At 32.0% G+C, this 17,404-nt stretch overlaps 1 protein-coding gene across 1 annotated transcript in view; it reads left to right on the top strand.

Annotated features, from left to right (window-relative positions):
* The window catches only part of LOC145323411 (uncharacterized), a 69,853-nt gene extending 59,456 nt beyond the window's left edge, over positions 1-10,397 (top strand). Inside the window, exons 6-9 of the mRNA XM_080165828.1 lie at positions 412-506; positions 5,594-5,813; positions 8,587-8,726; positions 9,320-10,397. Coding sequence (XP_080021954.1) covers positions 412-506; positions 5,594-5,813; positions 8,587-8,726; positions 9,320-9,495 — 631 coding nt within the window. The 3' untranslated portion in view covers positions 9,496-10,397. The remainder of the gene's footprint in view (positions 1-411; positions 507-5,593; positions 5,814-8,586; positions 8,727-9,319) is intronic.
* Positions 10,398-17,404: the final 7,007 nt, after the last annotated feature.

Consider the following 17,404-nt stretch of genomic DNA (forward strand, 5'->3'; position numbering starts at 1 on the left):
TTAGTTTTGTTTTTCTTTAATTCAAGCAAAGATGGTTTTTGCAGACTAGAAATAATACATTAAATCTAAATCTCAATAACCAAAACAAGAAAAAATATTTATTTTTCTTGTTTTAAAACTAATATTGAAGTCAACAACATATTTTAAACCTCCTTATATTTCAAATCAATCTTTTCTAAAGATCAAAAACATTACAATCATAAGTGTTATTAGGGAAAAAATTGAAATATGAAAGACTTCTCTGAAAACGATTTTAGCACAAATCCTTTAAAATTATATAGGCTAACCTAGAGGTTTGTGCTTACCATGTATTACATAATTGCCCCTTTATTTTTGTCAACTTGGTATATTTTGTTTTGAAACATGTAATTTAACTTGATTAAGTTTCTATAAAATTATTCTCTGATTCAGGATAGAGAGGGTAGAGGCTAGAGATGCTGGAAAGTTTATCTGTTCCCTGCAAACATTTCCAAAACAAACTCTTATCATCTACCTACAAGTTGAAGGTAAAATTTTGTATCATAGGATTATGCCAGCAACACCACACAAAAATATCTTCAAACTGAATAGAGCCACTATATAAGTTAGATTGGAGGATTTTTATTTAAAGTTTATTTAGAATTAATACTTTTTAACATCATTAAGACATTCATTTTCAAGTCTTTATAAAAAGAAAATAGATAAATTTAACATAATGTGACATAATGTTCTGAACCTTTTTTATATTTCTGCACTTTAAACCTAGTATTGAACTAACATTTGTATCGTATATAAATTTCTTGTACAATACATAAATATTGGATGTTCCAAACAGATCCTATAAATAAAGTGAAATGCGTCATTGTAAATATATATATTATTTAAATCTAATGTTCTAGATTTATTATAAACTAATGGATGCACCCCTAGCATCTAGGGGCTCTATATTCTAAGTGATATTGAGCCACAGAAAGATAACTTAAAATCATACCAAGACTTATTTATAAAAATAAAATTGCCTAAAACCATCTAACAGACAAAAAAAAGCTTTCTACATTTTAAAATAGGATAAACCTCCATCTAAAATTGAATTTAGTGAGTTTTAATCAAACTTGAAAATAAGTTAGTAAAGCTGTTTTTGGAAAATTTCATTTAAAAAAAAATGAAAATGAAATTTTACAAACAAATGCCATAAAGGTATGATAAATAAAATATCATTATTGTTACAAATATGATTAATAGAAAAGTATTACAAAAAAAACAAGGAGATATCTTCAAATATTTTCTTAAATTTTCTTTTAAATCATTATGAAGTTAACCTCTACCCTGCCCTCAATTTATATTTTATAGCTGCCAATAGATGATTATAGGGGAACAAAATTCTAACTAAATGTAAGAAAAGAATTATGGTCATGGTCATTTAAAACTTAAGACACTTTTACTTAACCCGAATGTTGCCTTGAATACATGCCATCATATTTGGCTGTGCTGCAATTAAAGTTGTAGTACCTACATTGCACAGGAGGAAAGAGAAAGTTTTCACATTCCTGTTTATTCCAAAAGGTAAAGATAACATTGAGCATACAGGGCGAGCATAGCAAGAGTTGTGTTGGGTATATGTTTAAACATTTAAGTTTGCAATGTACAAAATTATTTCTGTAAAAAAATCAGTTTTGGAGAAAAAAATGCCAGTTTTGCCTTATGCTTCTATGTCTGATAGTTGTCATTAGCATTAAGACTAACATGAAGATTTTTAACATAAAACGGTAAAAACCATAAATATATCAATGATTGGAACTTCTAGATAAAGATTATGTAATCCTTAACCTATCTGAAAGATGTTGTCTTATAGACATATCAAGAGATCCTACATTGGTTGAACTTTATTACTATTTTGTTTTATGTAAGGTATATGTAATTCTAAACAAGAACATCTAAAATAAAGTCATTTTCTTATGTATAACTGCATACAATAAATCAATAAATTATAATGACAGGAGTTTCGTAATTTCTATGCAAGATCTAGCAGCACTCTTTTTTATGTCAGTTTTTGGCACACTGTGTATATATCTTAAAGTGGGGGTGGGTGGGGGGGGGGGGCTGAAACAGTTGAGCTGGGGGTATCTTTTCAACAAAGTTTTTCAGTTTTCAAGTCAATGTAATCTCAATCTATGCACCGGGAGGAAAATTGGAAGTGGGGAGAAGTTGTGTGAAGAAAAACAGATGTGAAATGAGAGACAGATAGAAATAAGAAATGTAGGGATATGGCGGGGGGGGGAGGGGGATTATATCTCCTTTTCACAGGTTATAGTATTCCTTATGGTATTGCAATGCAATTCAAATCGGACAGGCATGGGAAGGGGGGGGGGGGAGAGAATGTTTTGAGTTTGTTGATGAGGAATGGCTGGTGGTGAAGAAAAGAGATTAAAACTATGGTGCTGCTGGTATACTTGCCCAAGCGGTATTCCAACTATTATGCAAATCTTTGTAATCAAATGAAATCAAAAAACTGATTAAATTATTTAATTTATCAGTTTTAGACCAATAAATTACAAGGGATTGTGGGGGACATTGGAATGTAAATAACACTTGTAATCAAAGTTTTGTTACCATGTTATTTTAACTTTTGGTTCAAATCCTTGGGTAATGAATTTTATTTGGTTGGTTTAAAACTAGTAATAATATAATGAATTTTGTCAATCATCATTGGGTATTTGTATCAATTTATCATCCATTGTCTAACCATTAACTAGTAAATTGCCAACAAGATAAGACTTATTCTTAAGCACATAATCTTCATTGTAATAATATATCCAGAGTTCTTAACTTCATACCCTAGTCAATAATTGCTTCATTTTATAAAGGCAATCAAAGGAAACGTTTATATCTATTTTAGGGGTGGGGGTGACCAATATCCAACCAAACAAAAAAAGCATATAAAAAGTACAAATTTGCTTATGTGATTGAACACCAACCAGGCATACTTGGATAGTTTTCATTTAAGAATTGCACTTCTAAACTAACATAAAGGAATAGTTCAATGAGCTGAAATGAAAAGATTGAATTATATAAAGTCATGTGATACCTCTCAAACGAAAAATTACTTATATACATGATACATTTGAAAAATTAGAAAAAAAATCTACACTCTCAGTCTCGATTTAATATTTTTCAATAAAACAATATTTTTTAACTAAATGATTATAATAGAGTGTATTCTATGGATGTATTTTAGGTTCCAGGAAAAATGCTGGAGTTCCAAACGTCGGAGTGGACAAACGCAGGAGTGTCAAAAACTGAATTCAATTAAGTATTTCTATACAGATTAGGTTAGGTTAAGATATATATGTACAAATAAGCCCCCCGCAGGGGTTAGGCATTAAAAAACCTATAAGATAGGTTAATTGTCCACTCCGACGTTTGTCCACTCCGACGTTTGGGACTCCTGCGTTTGTCCTAGGACCGTATTTTGTTTAATATTTTACTGACAATTTTCTGCCTCTGAGCTTTTGTTATTATGATTTTATTACACCTTATTCTTTTTCCATTGATAATCATATTTGTTATCCTGTTAAAGCTGCGCTGCTAAAGGACGTAATTGTTCTTGTTAATGAACATAAAACATTAGAGTAAAACACTAGAGGAAGAAAGGGTTAAATAACTGTATCTTCCCATCGCAACCGCCTTGTGCATCCTTTCTATAGGGTCAATGAAAATCAACCAATGGTGTCGCTTATATTAACACAGCCAAGTAGCAGAAAATAATTTAGAAGCAGACGAAAGAGGTCTTTGAAAAAGGAAGGGAGGTAGTTGTCTGTATATAAATCTATACTATAGATCTGTTCATAAAACTATCCATTAATTCTTCCTCCCAACTCACCTTTTCCCTAGCCAACACTCTTTAACTCTTTAGCTAAATAATTAAATTCAATTAAAATGTTTTACAGAGCGGCTGTGACCTACTTTAAGACTAGGATGACATGACAGCGTACATAAAACTAAAGCCCAAAATTGCAATACAATTAACAACCCAACATATAAACATTTTAAATATCATTCATTTCGATATTCATTAAAAGATAAAATGAAGCTTCACAAATGTCTCAAAAAATCAGCCATGTGACGTCATAAAAATGAGGTTATTGTCCATAACTTTTTTATAGATGGGGTTTTCTTTCCCACTTCTTCTCTCAATCCTCATTTTGATGATGTCAGATGGCTAATTTTTTAGACAATAAAATGAATATGACAACTAATCAAAACAAATTAATTCATCTAAATGTTTTACATTTATTAGTAATGCTTATAAATTGGCTCTGTCTTCATATTATACCTAACTGTTACAGAAATCGTCATGCAAGGTATCCTTACACTAAAGTAACAGGATGTCTGTGTGTGTGTTTGTGTGTCTGTACCGAAGGATCTCGCTAACCGCTGAACCGATCGGGTTCTCCTTAACAAGGTAGCTTTTCATAGGTCCCGGGAAGGTTTATAACTATTTTCTTGGGGGGTGGGACACCCCCAAACCCCCCCAAAAATAACCCCCCCCCCCGAAAAAAATTTTTTCAACATTTTTTTTAACCAAAATTAAAATTGAGGAGGTGCCTACCCTTCTCAAGTGCCCCTAGAGGCCTCTAGGGGCGTAACCTCTAGTAAAATATAAAGGACGCTTTTAAATTCTATAAAATCGAGAGCTATCCGTTACGAACTGATCGACGACAGACCCTAAATGTCTGTGACCTACTTTAAACAAATTAAAATTGTAACTTAAATAGTTGTACCAACTATTTCCAAGATAATTGCGAGTTTTACTTAATCTGTTTTATTGGTTTATTTAATTTGTCCTACATTTCTTACATAGCTAATTTTAGTAAATCTTTAATAAAAACTAGCGGCTTTGCCCCTAGCCTCTAGGGGCTTAGCCCTATGAGGTAATTAAAAACAATAATAAAATTTTAAAGATTAAAAAATTTATGGGGATTTTTTTGTGTGGGTTGGGGCTGTCCAAGCCCCCAAGAAAATAGCCATAAATCACCAGAGGACCACCTGAAGAGTAGAATCCTATCGGTTCAGTGGCTACCGAGATTTTAAGGGACGGACGGACGGACAGACATCATTCTACTTTGTATTATAGATACTTTAATGTTTCTATATCACTTGCGTGAAGCATAAATGTCTTTTTATCGAATGGTTGATTGTCTGAAGAGTCCTTATACCCTAGTCATTATTTTTGAAATACTTAAAACTAATTATCTCATTTATTTTCAACTTTTTTTCAACATCTTAATTTTTCCTTTTTATTATGGCTTTGCTCCTAACCTTAATTTAATAGTTACTTGGATTAATTTTTGTTGTTGGATAGAATTAGATCAATTTTTTGAGGGGAGGGGAAAGAAAATAACCTAAATCCTTGGTATGACAAATAAAGAGTCCAATAATACAGCGAGCTCTAGAGTTTCTTCCAGACGTACAGATAAACAGACGGATGGACGACATCATACTACATTTTGAAATAGATGCTTTAAAAAATCTAATATATTTCTGTATTTACACAAATAAATAGTTAACAAACCTGTCTATATGTATATATTTTAAACAATACTTATTGTTTTAGGTCCCATTATCGAGATCAAAAATTCAAGTGAGGGGTTTGTCTACAGCGCGGGGAGCCATATATCCCTACAGTGCGTGTACAGGAACAAGACAAAGCGGGGGTGGGAGGTGTCAACAACGCCCCACCCCCTCCTACCTGTCCCTGTGAGCACAGAGCTCCCCAGAGACGCGGTCAGGTGGACACTCAATAATAAAACCTTCAGTCTCAGAAATAGAAAAAGGTGAATATTGTTTCAGCAAGAGAATTCCTCTTTAATCGTTACCAGAAAGTCCATACGTCCATCTAAAGCATGCTAATTTTTAATATATAATACATAAATTCAATAAAATAATAATTCTATTCAGCTGATTTCTGTAATGAATGACAATTCCTAGGGAAACAAAGTCTAAAATTATAAGCGATGCATCCCTATAATCGTTACCAGAAAATCCGTACGTCCATTTATTTTTATGTATTATATAATAAATCTATTTATCTGATTTTTGGAATGACAATTCCTAGGTCAACAAAGTCTAAAATTATAAGTGATGCATTTCTATTAGTATTTGCTAAAAATAAAAGAATGTCCTAATTCAATAGTTACGCAATTATGCAACAAATGTTTAATTTTGTTTAGACTTACAAATCAATGGTCTGTTTATTAAGTTCGGACAGATTCTGACACTCTATCAGAGTTATTGTTCTTTTGTCTTTTTTCTTATTTCATAGCTCTGTTCTTAAAAACGAAGCTTTTCTATAATTAGGATTGGTCCGTACGTCCGTCCGTAACGATTAGCTTTGTTCGTTAATTTAAACAGGTTAGTATTGTCCTATCGATTTCAGACTTTGCATGATGATTCCTATAACTGTTGGGTACGGCTTAGAAAGCGTAGCAACCTTATAATGGTTACCAGAAAGATAGTATGTCTATTTAAAACACGCTGAGTTTTTACTTTTTTGAGATTATCCGATTCAACTGATTTTTTTAATACTGAATTCTATTACAACAAGGTACAATCTAATAAACGAAGCATCTATATAACCATGTCCTAAATATGTAAGTATGTCCTTAAAGAGTATTACGTATTTAATACATTTTGCAACAAATTAACTTACAATTTTTTTAGCTTTTTTTAGTTCCTAACGGATAGCTCTTTTCGTTAATTTAGGTGTGTTAGAATTGTTCTATCGATTTCAACTTTGTATGATGATTCCCATAGTAGTTAGGCAACTCTATAATCTTTACCAGAAAGTTCGTCATTTTAAACATGTTGCTTTTTAACTTTTTTAACAACAAATATTTATGTGATTACTGATTCCTAGGATAACAAAGTACATTGTTATCAGCGTTGCATTTCTATAATCAAGCCCTAAAAATGTAAGTATGTCCTTAAACAATTTCCTGTATTTAATCTGTTTTTTTTTTCAACAGATATACTTGCAATTTTGTTTCGTTCGACTTTAATATATTAATATTCTGCTTATTCAGTTTAGTCACTCTACAAGTGTTAATGATCGTTTGTCCTTCCATTTCAGAGCTTCGCTTTTATGGATGTTATCATTCTTGTTTATTAATGTTGTTAACAATGTTTTTATTCAAAGTTTTATGCTTTTTTTAACCTTGTAACTAGGAAGGTGCCTAAAATTAATTATGAACATAATTAGCTTTGAGAGCATCTAGGAAAACTAATCTTATGATGAATTCACTGAATTTAATTAAAAACATCACTCACACAACAAAGCTTTTAGATGGGTTAAAACTACAATAAAACAACAATGGTTGGAGGGGAAGAGAATAGCCTAAAACCTTGGTATGACAAATAAAGAGTCCAATCATACAGCGAGCTCAAGAGTTTCTTCCAGACGGACGGATGATCGTCTGATGGTTCTCCCCCCCCCCCCCCCTCAATAATTGTGAAAAATCTTCCAAAATTGCATAAAAAAATCTACAAAAAATAAACAAAATCTTATGTTAATAACCCTTTTATGATTTAATTTCATTGTTGTAGATTTTTTATGCGATTTTGGAGGATTTTTCATAAAAATTTTTAACGAGCCTCACTAATTTTAGTGAGGCAGTGAGCCAAGTTTTTTAAGAATCCACCTCAGTTCTATAATAAATGCACAAACGTACTTATAGGTCATATCAGCCAAAGTAAAACCAGAAATAATCTCTGAGTTCGTTAAATATCCTTGTTTTAATGTTTACATTATCTGTATATTAGAGTAAAACACTAGAGGGAGAAAGGGTTAAATAACTGTATCTCCCCATCGCAACCACCTTGTGCAAACTACCTTTCTATTGGGTTATTTAAAATCATCCAATGATGTCGCTTATATTAACACAGCCAAGAAGCAAAAAATAATTAAAAAGCAGACGAAAGAGGTCTTTAAAAAGGAATTCAGGTAGTTGTCTGTATATACATCTATACTATAGATCTGTTATCTTATATGCTTTAGAACTTGAAGACAAATGTTTAGAAACGTTGTTTTTAATCATTTTTAAAAATTGTTAAATTTTCAGTTTAAGTTGCTTTTGTTTAGGTAAAAAGAAAATCTAAATTTCAAGTGTTCTAAATCTGGTTTACCATGGGTCACTGAGAAATATGGCAAGAGTTGGATTCTTTAAAAAAATTAGGGTCGTTGCATCGCTGGTGAGGCAGAAGTGTTTTTGTGAAAAATCCTTCAAAATCGCATAAAAATCCAATAAAATTTAATAAAATCTCATGTTAATGACCATTTTTGATTAATTTTTATTTTTGTAAATTTTTTATGCGATTTATAAGGATTTTTCACAATACCAATCTTGCCTCACCAGCGATGCAGCAACCCTTTTTTTAAAGAATCCAACTCTTGCCATATTTCTCAGTGATCCCTGGTATAGTAGATTCAGAACACTTGAAATTTTAGCTTTCTCTTTACCAATTCAAAAGTAACTTGAATCATTTTGAATGATTTTTCCTTGCAACTTATTTTTTACAATTTTACAGATAATCACATCTACATATTTTTAGAGTGCGGAACGTATGGACAGGGGAGGAGGTGACAAGCCACCTGAGCATCAAGAGCAGCATACAAGAGGACAGTGGCAACTACTCATGCTCCCTTCCTAACACTGATATCCACTCTACTGTGCAGATTATTATATTGAAAGGTAAGTTGTATCCCGCGATCGTAGCTCAACACGTAGCCCCCCCCCCCCCCCAACCATATTTTTTATTTTAGTTCTTTAAAGATGATTGTTTTCTTTTGAGGTTGGATAATTTTTTCCATGATCGATTTCTCTTGGGAAGGTTGTAGTACACTCCCCCCAAAAAGTTATTAACATTCCCGGGACCTATGAGAAGCTACCCTGTTTAGGAGAACCCGATCGGTTCAGCGGTTAGCGAGATCCTTCGGTATAAACAAACAGATTGTTCTATTTTTTTATAAGAACTAGCGGCTACGCCCCTAGAGGCCTCTAGTGGCAGTTTAAATGTTTTCTCTAAAATAATACAATACCTATCTATGTTGCTTTCAAGTCTCTACGATACCGTGCAATGTTGCCTTCAAGTCTCTATAAGTAAATTTTTTCGATTTTTTTATGTTTCCTTTAGGAGGGTGGTGGTACCCTCCCCCAAAATAGTTATAAACCTTCCTAGGACCTATGAGAACCCGATCGGAACAGCAGTTAGCGAGATCCTTCGGTACAAACAAAAAGACAAGCACACATCCTGTTACTTTTTTATAAGGATATGTTAATTTCAGGTGAACACTCTGAGGCTGTGCACCGTGAGCCCGCCACAAGCTCCTCCAGTTCACGACAGCTGCGCCCCTCATCAATATTGACAACCTTGTTCTTGTTTACCCTTTCATCTACAACCTTGCTACCCTTCTCTTTCAATGTTATTATAACTAATATGTATACACTTTTTACACAGTGAAATTAAAAATGATTTAATTGTGATTTCTTATGGATATTAATATTTGTGAAGGAATATGTCATCTGTATAACAACTATTATGTCTCAACTTTACCGCAAGTTCTTCTATGTATCCTATTAATTTATGTAAAAGCATCATTATGAAAATCAAATGAATATATTTTTATTGGCAGAAGAGTTGTAGGCAAAGTAGTTTTTTTCAGATGAAATATTCCCACCTACATAAAATGTGCTTTGATTTTTTATAATTTTTTATTTGGGTATAAAAATTGTTTTTGGTATTTAGCAATAGATTATAATTAACAAATTAATTTAAATTCTATGAATTTAATAATTTATCAAAAATAATTTTAAGATATCCGACATTTTTTTATGCGAAGCTTTTCTAAAATTAGAATTAGTTCGTACTTCTGTAACAAAAAGCTAGTTTCGCCAATTTAGGCCTATTAGAATGTCCTATAAAAGATGACTTCTGTATGTACAATTTAGAAAGATTAGCCTCTCTATAATCGTTAACAGAAAGTCTGCATGTCCATTTAAAACATATTAATTTTTATCTTTTTTGATAAGATTTTTTGATTATTCTATTTGTCAGAACTTTTCAATAATGATTTCTAAGACAGTAATTTTCAACAAATTCAAATAAATCAAAATAGACTTTTAAATTGTATTATTCTATTATGAATGTTGTCATCCTTGTTATTTTTAAACTTTAACTTAATAGAAAATTATGTTCATAAAAAACCAAACAATAGTTTTTGCACATTTTAAATTCAATGTCACTAATTTTATTTAATGACGCATAAAAGGGTGATTAATATGAAACTTTATATATTTAATTATATTTTTAATTTTTGTCCATTGTAATTTAGAGTTGTCATGAAATAAATAATTTATTTGCTATCATAGTTTTATTTATTATAATAAATTATTTTTATACAACATCCATAAAAGCGAAGCTCTGGAATGGAAGGACAAACAAACATTAACACTTGTAGAGTGTCAGAACTGAATAAACTGAATATTAATGCAAAATTGTAGCAAATTTGTTGCAAAATTTATTAAATACATGTTTCTGTTTAAGGACGTTTTTAGCACTTGATTATAGAGATGCTTAGGAATCAGTATTCAAAAAAAATCAGATGAATAAGAAAATTTTAACATTAAAAAATTTTTTGTCAAAAAAGTTAAAAATCAGCTTGTTTTAAATGGACGAACGGACTTTCTGGTAACGATTATAGGGTTTCTGCGCTTCCTAAGTCGTACTTAACTGTTATAGAAATCAGCATACAATGTTTGAAAACTATTGGACAATTCTAACCTGTCTAAATTAACGTACCTATAAATTCTTGATTAAATCTAAAAAAATTACATCTATTTAAATTAAATTATAATGATTTTTTTAATGACGTGATACAAATGACCAATGATACGCCGATACACAGACAAAATTACCAATAACAGGCCAGTATACATTTTAATTGACCAATGAAAGCAATTATGACGTCATTTTATATAGGCACTAGAAATAGCTTCTTCAAAAGGCAATGTTTTATTTTTCGAAAGTCTGAGAAGTATCTTTTATTAATTTTTTTTGTTGCCACAAGAATTGTTGGTAACTTGATATTGTTACATTACAAGTATTTAGGGATAAGACAATATAGCTGAAAAACAGATGTAAATCCCCAATGATGATAAACAAAAAAATTACCCCTTTTGTAGATTACAATTAGTAGTTGAAACGTTTGGACACACAACCAATCAAAATTCAATAAAGTCCCCAAAATTGTTGAGCCAACTAACAAGAAAACATTATCATAAAACTTTGAAGACAAGTGTAATAAACAGCCCAATGTCCCATCCCTTCCAAACAAGTATTCTTTTTTTATATAATAAATTACATTGTATTAGTTGCAGATAAGAAATCAAATAGGCACAATTATTTGCAATTAAAATATCTCTCCCTGTTTTACTAATAACAGATAAATTTTAAAACAAAGTGTTCTGAAACTTTTATATTTTTCATCATTTGCACGGGCAAACAATATAAGGGGGTTGGGGCATTATAAAGAGGGTGGGTAGGCCTAAATTGTTAGAATCCTTTCAATTGATAAGTGGCCACCACATGAACCTCCAACTCCCTAATTTTTTATACTATTATCAGGTGCTATTTAAGATGTCTGAATTTTATGTAAAGATTTCCATGATAAATGATCATCTACCATATGGCCAACTGTTCTATTAGTAAAATTGGAATTTAATGTTTATTAGTTTCTCGGAGCAAATATGTTTTTGGTGAATATTCCAATGTGTAATGATCATCTACTCACAAACTAACTTTGTCCGCTGTATCTTTTTTTTCAATGTCCAAAGGGACTTTTTCTGCCTTTGGTTTTTGGTTTAAAAATTAGTTTAATTTGGCTGATCTTCCGTAGTTACTGTCAGTGAGGGAGGAGACATTGGGTTGTTTATTTCCCTAGTTCCAAATGTTTTATAACACATTTTCTTATTCGTTGGCTGAACAACTTTGGGGACTTTTATAGAATTTTGATTGGTTGGTTCATTAAGTTGTATGTCCAAACGTATCAACCACAAATTGTAATCTACAGTAGGCCATTGTCTTATCCCCGTAGGATCCCGTACTAAATGTTGTTAGTCATTTTTGTTTTACTTATCTTTGTTGCGTTATAACCCTGCGCGCTTTTTTAATAAACAAACCTAATAATTCTAATAAAGTACAACATTAATAAACAGGTATGAAAGTGTGATTAATCGAATTTTAAACAATCTGTGTTTTTCAAATTCAAATTCGGACTGAACAAGAAGTAAACCACGGCCAAAACCTAGTCAGAAAGTAGCTGCGATAGTGATAGTAGAAGAAGGGTGGTTTCGGATTGTCCATTATAGTCTAACAGGATGTTGCCTCTAAATTCCATAATCACAATAAACTTTTAGCTCTCTGATGCAGTTTTCAAGCTTCTAACCAAATTATGCCTCACCTAATAGATACCTTACACCATAGAGGCTAGATCCCTTATTAGTTTTCAAGCTTCTAACCAAATTATGCCTCACCTAATAGATACCTTACACCATAGAGGCTAGATCCCCTATTAGTTTTCAAGCTTCTAACCAAATTATGACTAACCTAATAGATATACCTTACACCATAGAGGCTAAATCCCCTTTAAGTTTTCAAACTACCAACCAAATTATGTCTCACCTAATAGATACCTTACAACATAGAGGCTAGATCCCCTATTAGTTTTCAAGCTTTTAACCAAATTATGCCTAACCTAATAGGTACCTTGCATTATAGAGGCTAGATCCCTTATTAGTTTTTAAGCTACCAACCATACTAAGCTAATAGATACCTTACATCATAGAGGCTAGATCCCCTCTTAGTTTTCAAGCCTCTAACCAAATTATGCCAAAACTAATAGATACCTTACATCATAGAGGCTAGATCCCCTTTTAGTTTTTAAACTTCTAACCAAATTATGCCTCCCCTAATAGATATCTTATACCATAGAGGCTAGATCCTCCCCTATTAGTTTTCAAGCTTCTAACCAAATTAAGCCTTCCCTAATAAATACCTTACACCATAGAGGTTAGATTCCCTATTAGTTTTCAAGCTTCTAACTAAATAACTAAATTATGCCTCACCTAATATATATATTACATCATAAAGGCTAGATCCCCTTTTAGTTTTCAAGCTTCTAACCAAATTATGCTTCACATAATAGATACCTTACACCATAGAGGCTAGATCCTCCCCTTTTAGTTTTCAAGCTTCTAACCAAATTATGCCTCACCTAATAGATACCTTACATCATAGAGGCTAAATCCTCTATTAGTTTTCAAGCTTCTAACAAATTATGTCTCACCTAATAGATACCTTACATCATAGAGGCTAGATCCCCTGTTGGTTGTCAAACTTCTAACCAAATTATGCCTCCCCTAATAGATACCTTACACCATAGAGGATAGATCCCCTATTAGTTTTCAAGCTTCTAACCAAGTTATGCCTCCCCTAATAGATACCTTACACCATAGAGGATAGATCCCCTATTAGTTTTCAAACTTGTAACCAAATTTTGCATCACATAATAGATACCTTACAGCTACCAACCAAATTATAACTCACCAGAGGGGCTAGTAGTTTTCAAGCTACTAACGAAAATATGACTTAGCTAATAGATACCTTACACCATAGAGGTTAGATTCCCTATTCGCTCAGATCAACAGCAGATACCTTACAACAGAAAGTTTAGAACCACTATCGAATAAACTTTGAAATAAAACTTAATTTTTTCAACAATCTTATGCCTCCATCAATAAGAACCTTAAATACCCTACATCGTAAAGAGTTAAACCATAATTCACTTTTTAAGGTTGAACTGAAATCATGCTATAGAGGTTTAATTTTTTTTATAAAAGAGATCAACATTCGTTATCATTTTGTTATGCAACAATTAGAGTAAAACACTAGAGGGAGAAAGGGTTAAATAACTGTATCTCCCCATCACAACCACCTTGTGAAACCTTTCTATTGGGTCATTGAAAATCAACCATTGGAATCGCTTATATTAACACAGCCATGTAGCAGAAAATAATTTAGAAGCAGACGAAAGAGGTCTTTGAAAAATGAAGGGAGGTAGTTTCTGTATATAGATCTATACTATAAATCTGTTTATGCAACGATAGACATTGGGGTGGGGGAGGGGGATCTCAACTCATCAAATATGTTGTTAAAGTCAAACTTACAATAATTATTACTTTTCTGACAGAGATAGAGAGAAAGAGAGAGGAAGAGAGAACAATGAGCTATTTATTATACTAGTCCTTATTAAAGTTTAATAATAATGTTCTCTTATTAGGTGGCTTAACAACTTTGGGGACTTTAGTCAATTTTGATTGGTTAGTTTATTAGGTTGAGTATTCAAACGTTTCAACAATTAATTCTAACCTACAGAAGGGGTAATTTCGTGTATCATATTGGAGACGTACATAAATTTATCGGCCGTTGTCTTATTCCATAGCTCCCTGGATTCCTCTACAGAATAGTAACTTGTTTGGCTTGCAAAAAATATCGAAAAAAAAATCTGATAGATGGATTCATTTGTGGACAGATTTCAAAATTATAAAAAGTTATTAGCATTCACGAAGGATAATATATTTAGCAACTCTATGATTATCTTTATCAAGGTCAAAAACTAATTGGCATTGAATTAAGTTGCTCCTTTTATGGGCCAATGCAATCTCACAACTCTCGATATTGATATCTTTAATGATATATTCTCTTTGAAAATATTTATTCATGTATGTATAAATAATAAATTTGGCTTCAATAGATGTATATTTCAGATTAATGGTTTTAATTTTACCATATAAAATGATGCGCATTATAATTGCCAGTGCAGTGGTAGATAAATTGCCATAGCCAAAAATACACCAAGACAAGCAATTTTGACAAGAACAAAAACAATTATATTTTTATTTCTGCCAGTTGTACAAATGACATGTACCACTACAGAACTGCCAATCAATTATACAAAATATATATTACTAGCGGCTTCGCCCCTAGCCTCTAGGGGCTTCGCCCTATGAAGTAATGGGAAGTCAACCCTCCTATATAGAAATATTCAAAAAAAATATTCTTTGTTAAATTACTCTGTGGTAAAATTAAACCCAGGTTGTGCGCTTTATGCACAAAAATTTCAATTCGTACAAATTAAAACCAGGTTGTTTGCTGTATACACAAAAATTTCAATTCGTAAAAATTAAACCTAGGTTGTTCGCATACACAAAAATTAAAATTTATAAAAAAAATATTTAAAAATTTAAAAATGGGGTGTCCTACCCCCCATGAAAATAGCTTAAAACCACCAGAGGACCAGTAGGTATATTCCCAGAAGGGTAGAGCCCGATTTGTTCAGCAGTTACTGAGATTTTACTAAAAATGTAAAAAAAAAAATTTTGGGGGTGGTTTTTTTTTAGTTTTTTTGGGGGGTTGGAGTGTCCCACCCCCCAAGAAAATAGCCTAAAACCACCACAGGACCAATAGGTATATACCCTGAAAAGTAGAATCCGATCAGTTCAGTGGTTACCGAGATCTTAAGGGACAGACAGACAGACAGACGGACAGACAGACAGACGGACAGACATCAAGCTACTTTGTATTATAGATAGTTTGAATTACCAATCAATTATTTGTGAGGTTTTTTATTAAAAGGATGAATTAAATTAAATAGTTAAAATTACTAGCATTATTTTTTTAATTAATGAAAAATAGAGTATCTATTAGATTTTTTACAGATTGAGATATTTTCTAATACAATAGTTTTTATAATATAACCAATTTTATTCATTGGTGTTTCCAATTGACTAAGGAACGCTAGAAATTTTGTTTAATTTACTTAGCTGACACATCATACAAAGGGCAAGAAATGCGGGGTAATAAATATACTAGTAATTGATTTTTATAAGTGAATCTTTTCTATATGGTGGGTTTGGTTCGTTTGTTTGTAATCTAATTCTTTGATCGCTGTTTATGCAGGTTAAACTTGTCCTATCGATTTTAAAACTTACATAAGGTTTTCTTCAAAATCATTTGGACGAGCTATACATTAACCCGCGACTAAAGACGTTAAAAATGGTTCCTATTGCTACTATGTCAGGTGCGCGACATTAACAGTTAGAGTGGGGGAATCCCTTGGCCCAAAACAGGCGCAACTCATGCACAGACAAAGGTAGTGCAATCAAAGGGTTGGTTGTCTGATAAGTGTTACTTAACCTAATACCCCGGTTGTTTGGACAGAAAATTAGATATTTGGCTCTCCTTGGTTATCCTGGGTTGTTGGACCATGGGGTTTCATGTCATGGACAGCATCTCCGCCCGTATGAGGTATACATTTTAAACGTACAGACATATCAAAAAAGTTTAAAGCTTCGCTTTTAAAAGTAAAAGAGAATTATAAAGTAACAAAAGTACGGGTTCCTTTCCCTGTTAAAAATAGAGGTTTTGAATGATTGGGGCTAGCAACTGAAACGTTTAAGTTACGTCGACATTATGGCCAGCATTGAGAATTACTGTTAAAAACCTATATCTCCCATGCAAGTAACTTTATTCTGGTATATTTTGGTATAATCCAACGGACCAATAAGTTAACCACTAACACAACATGTTTCTAGGATCTATATGGAGCTTTAGCCTTTAATACTATTGAGCCCAACCCCTGTGGTAAACTAGACCATCTGGGCTCTATTTATTCTAACCTAAAATATCTAAGCATAGTGCAAAAAAGTTTTTTCATTAAATATTTTTCGTCCAATTTTCATTAAAATGAAATTGCTTAAAAGAGTAACAATGCCATTTGAAAAAAAAACTTTTAGCCTTGTATTATAGACAATTTTCCACAAATATTGAAACACAAATCATAAAAATGATACCATTTGTGCTGTTAAAACATTTATTTGATGTCAATTCTAACACCTGGGTTTAACTATTCTTGCTAATTAACAATTAATTAACAATTTAAGTTTAATTCTGAGTTTTTCATCAAAGTTTAGTGTAAGAATCTGGGCCTCTAGGTTTTAACTTGTTAAGTATAGTTTAACTCGGGGAGGTAGGGGACATTGGGCCGTTTATTTATACACTAGTCCCCAAAGTTTTATAATAATGTTTTCTTACTCGTTGACTGAACAACTTTGGAGTTTTAATTATATTTTGATTGGTTGGTTCATTAGGTTGTGTTCCAAACATTTAACTTTTAACTACAAGGGGTAATTTTGTGTTTTATGCTTGAGGATGTAAATCAATTTATCGGTCATTGTCTTATCCCTTTAGATCCCTGGGTTTAACTAGGATAATTATGTTCATAAAGTAACAACTTTCCAACGTTTAAGAAGCA

Source organism: Acartia tonsa, chromosome 6, assembly GCF_053477335.1.
Source record: "Acartia tonsa isolate MP-2025a chromosome 6, ASM5347733v1, whole genome shotgun sequence".
NCBI lineage: Eukaryota > Metazoa > Arthropoda > Copepoda > Calanoida > Acartiidae > Acartia > Acartia tonsa.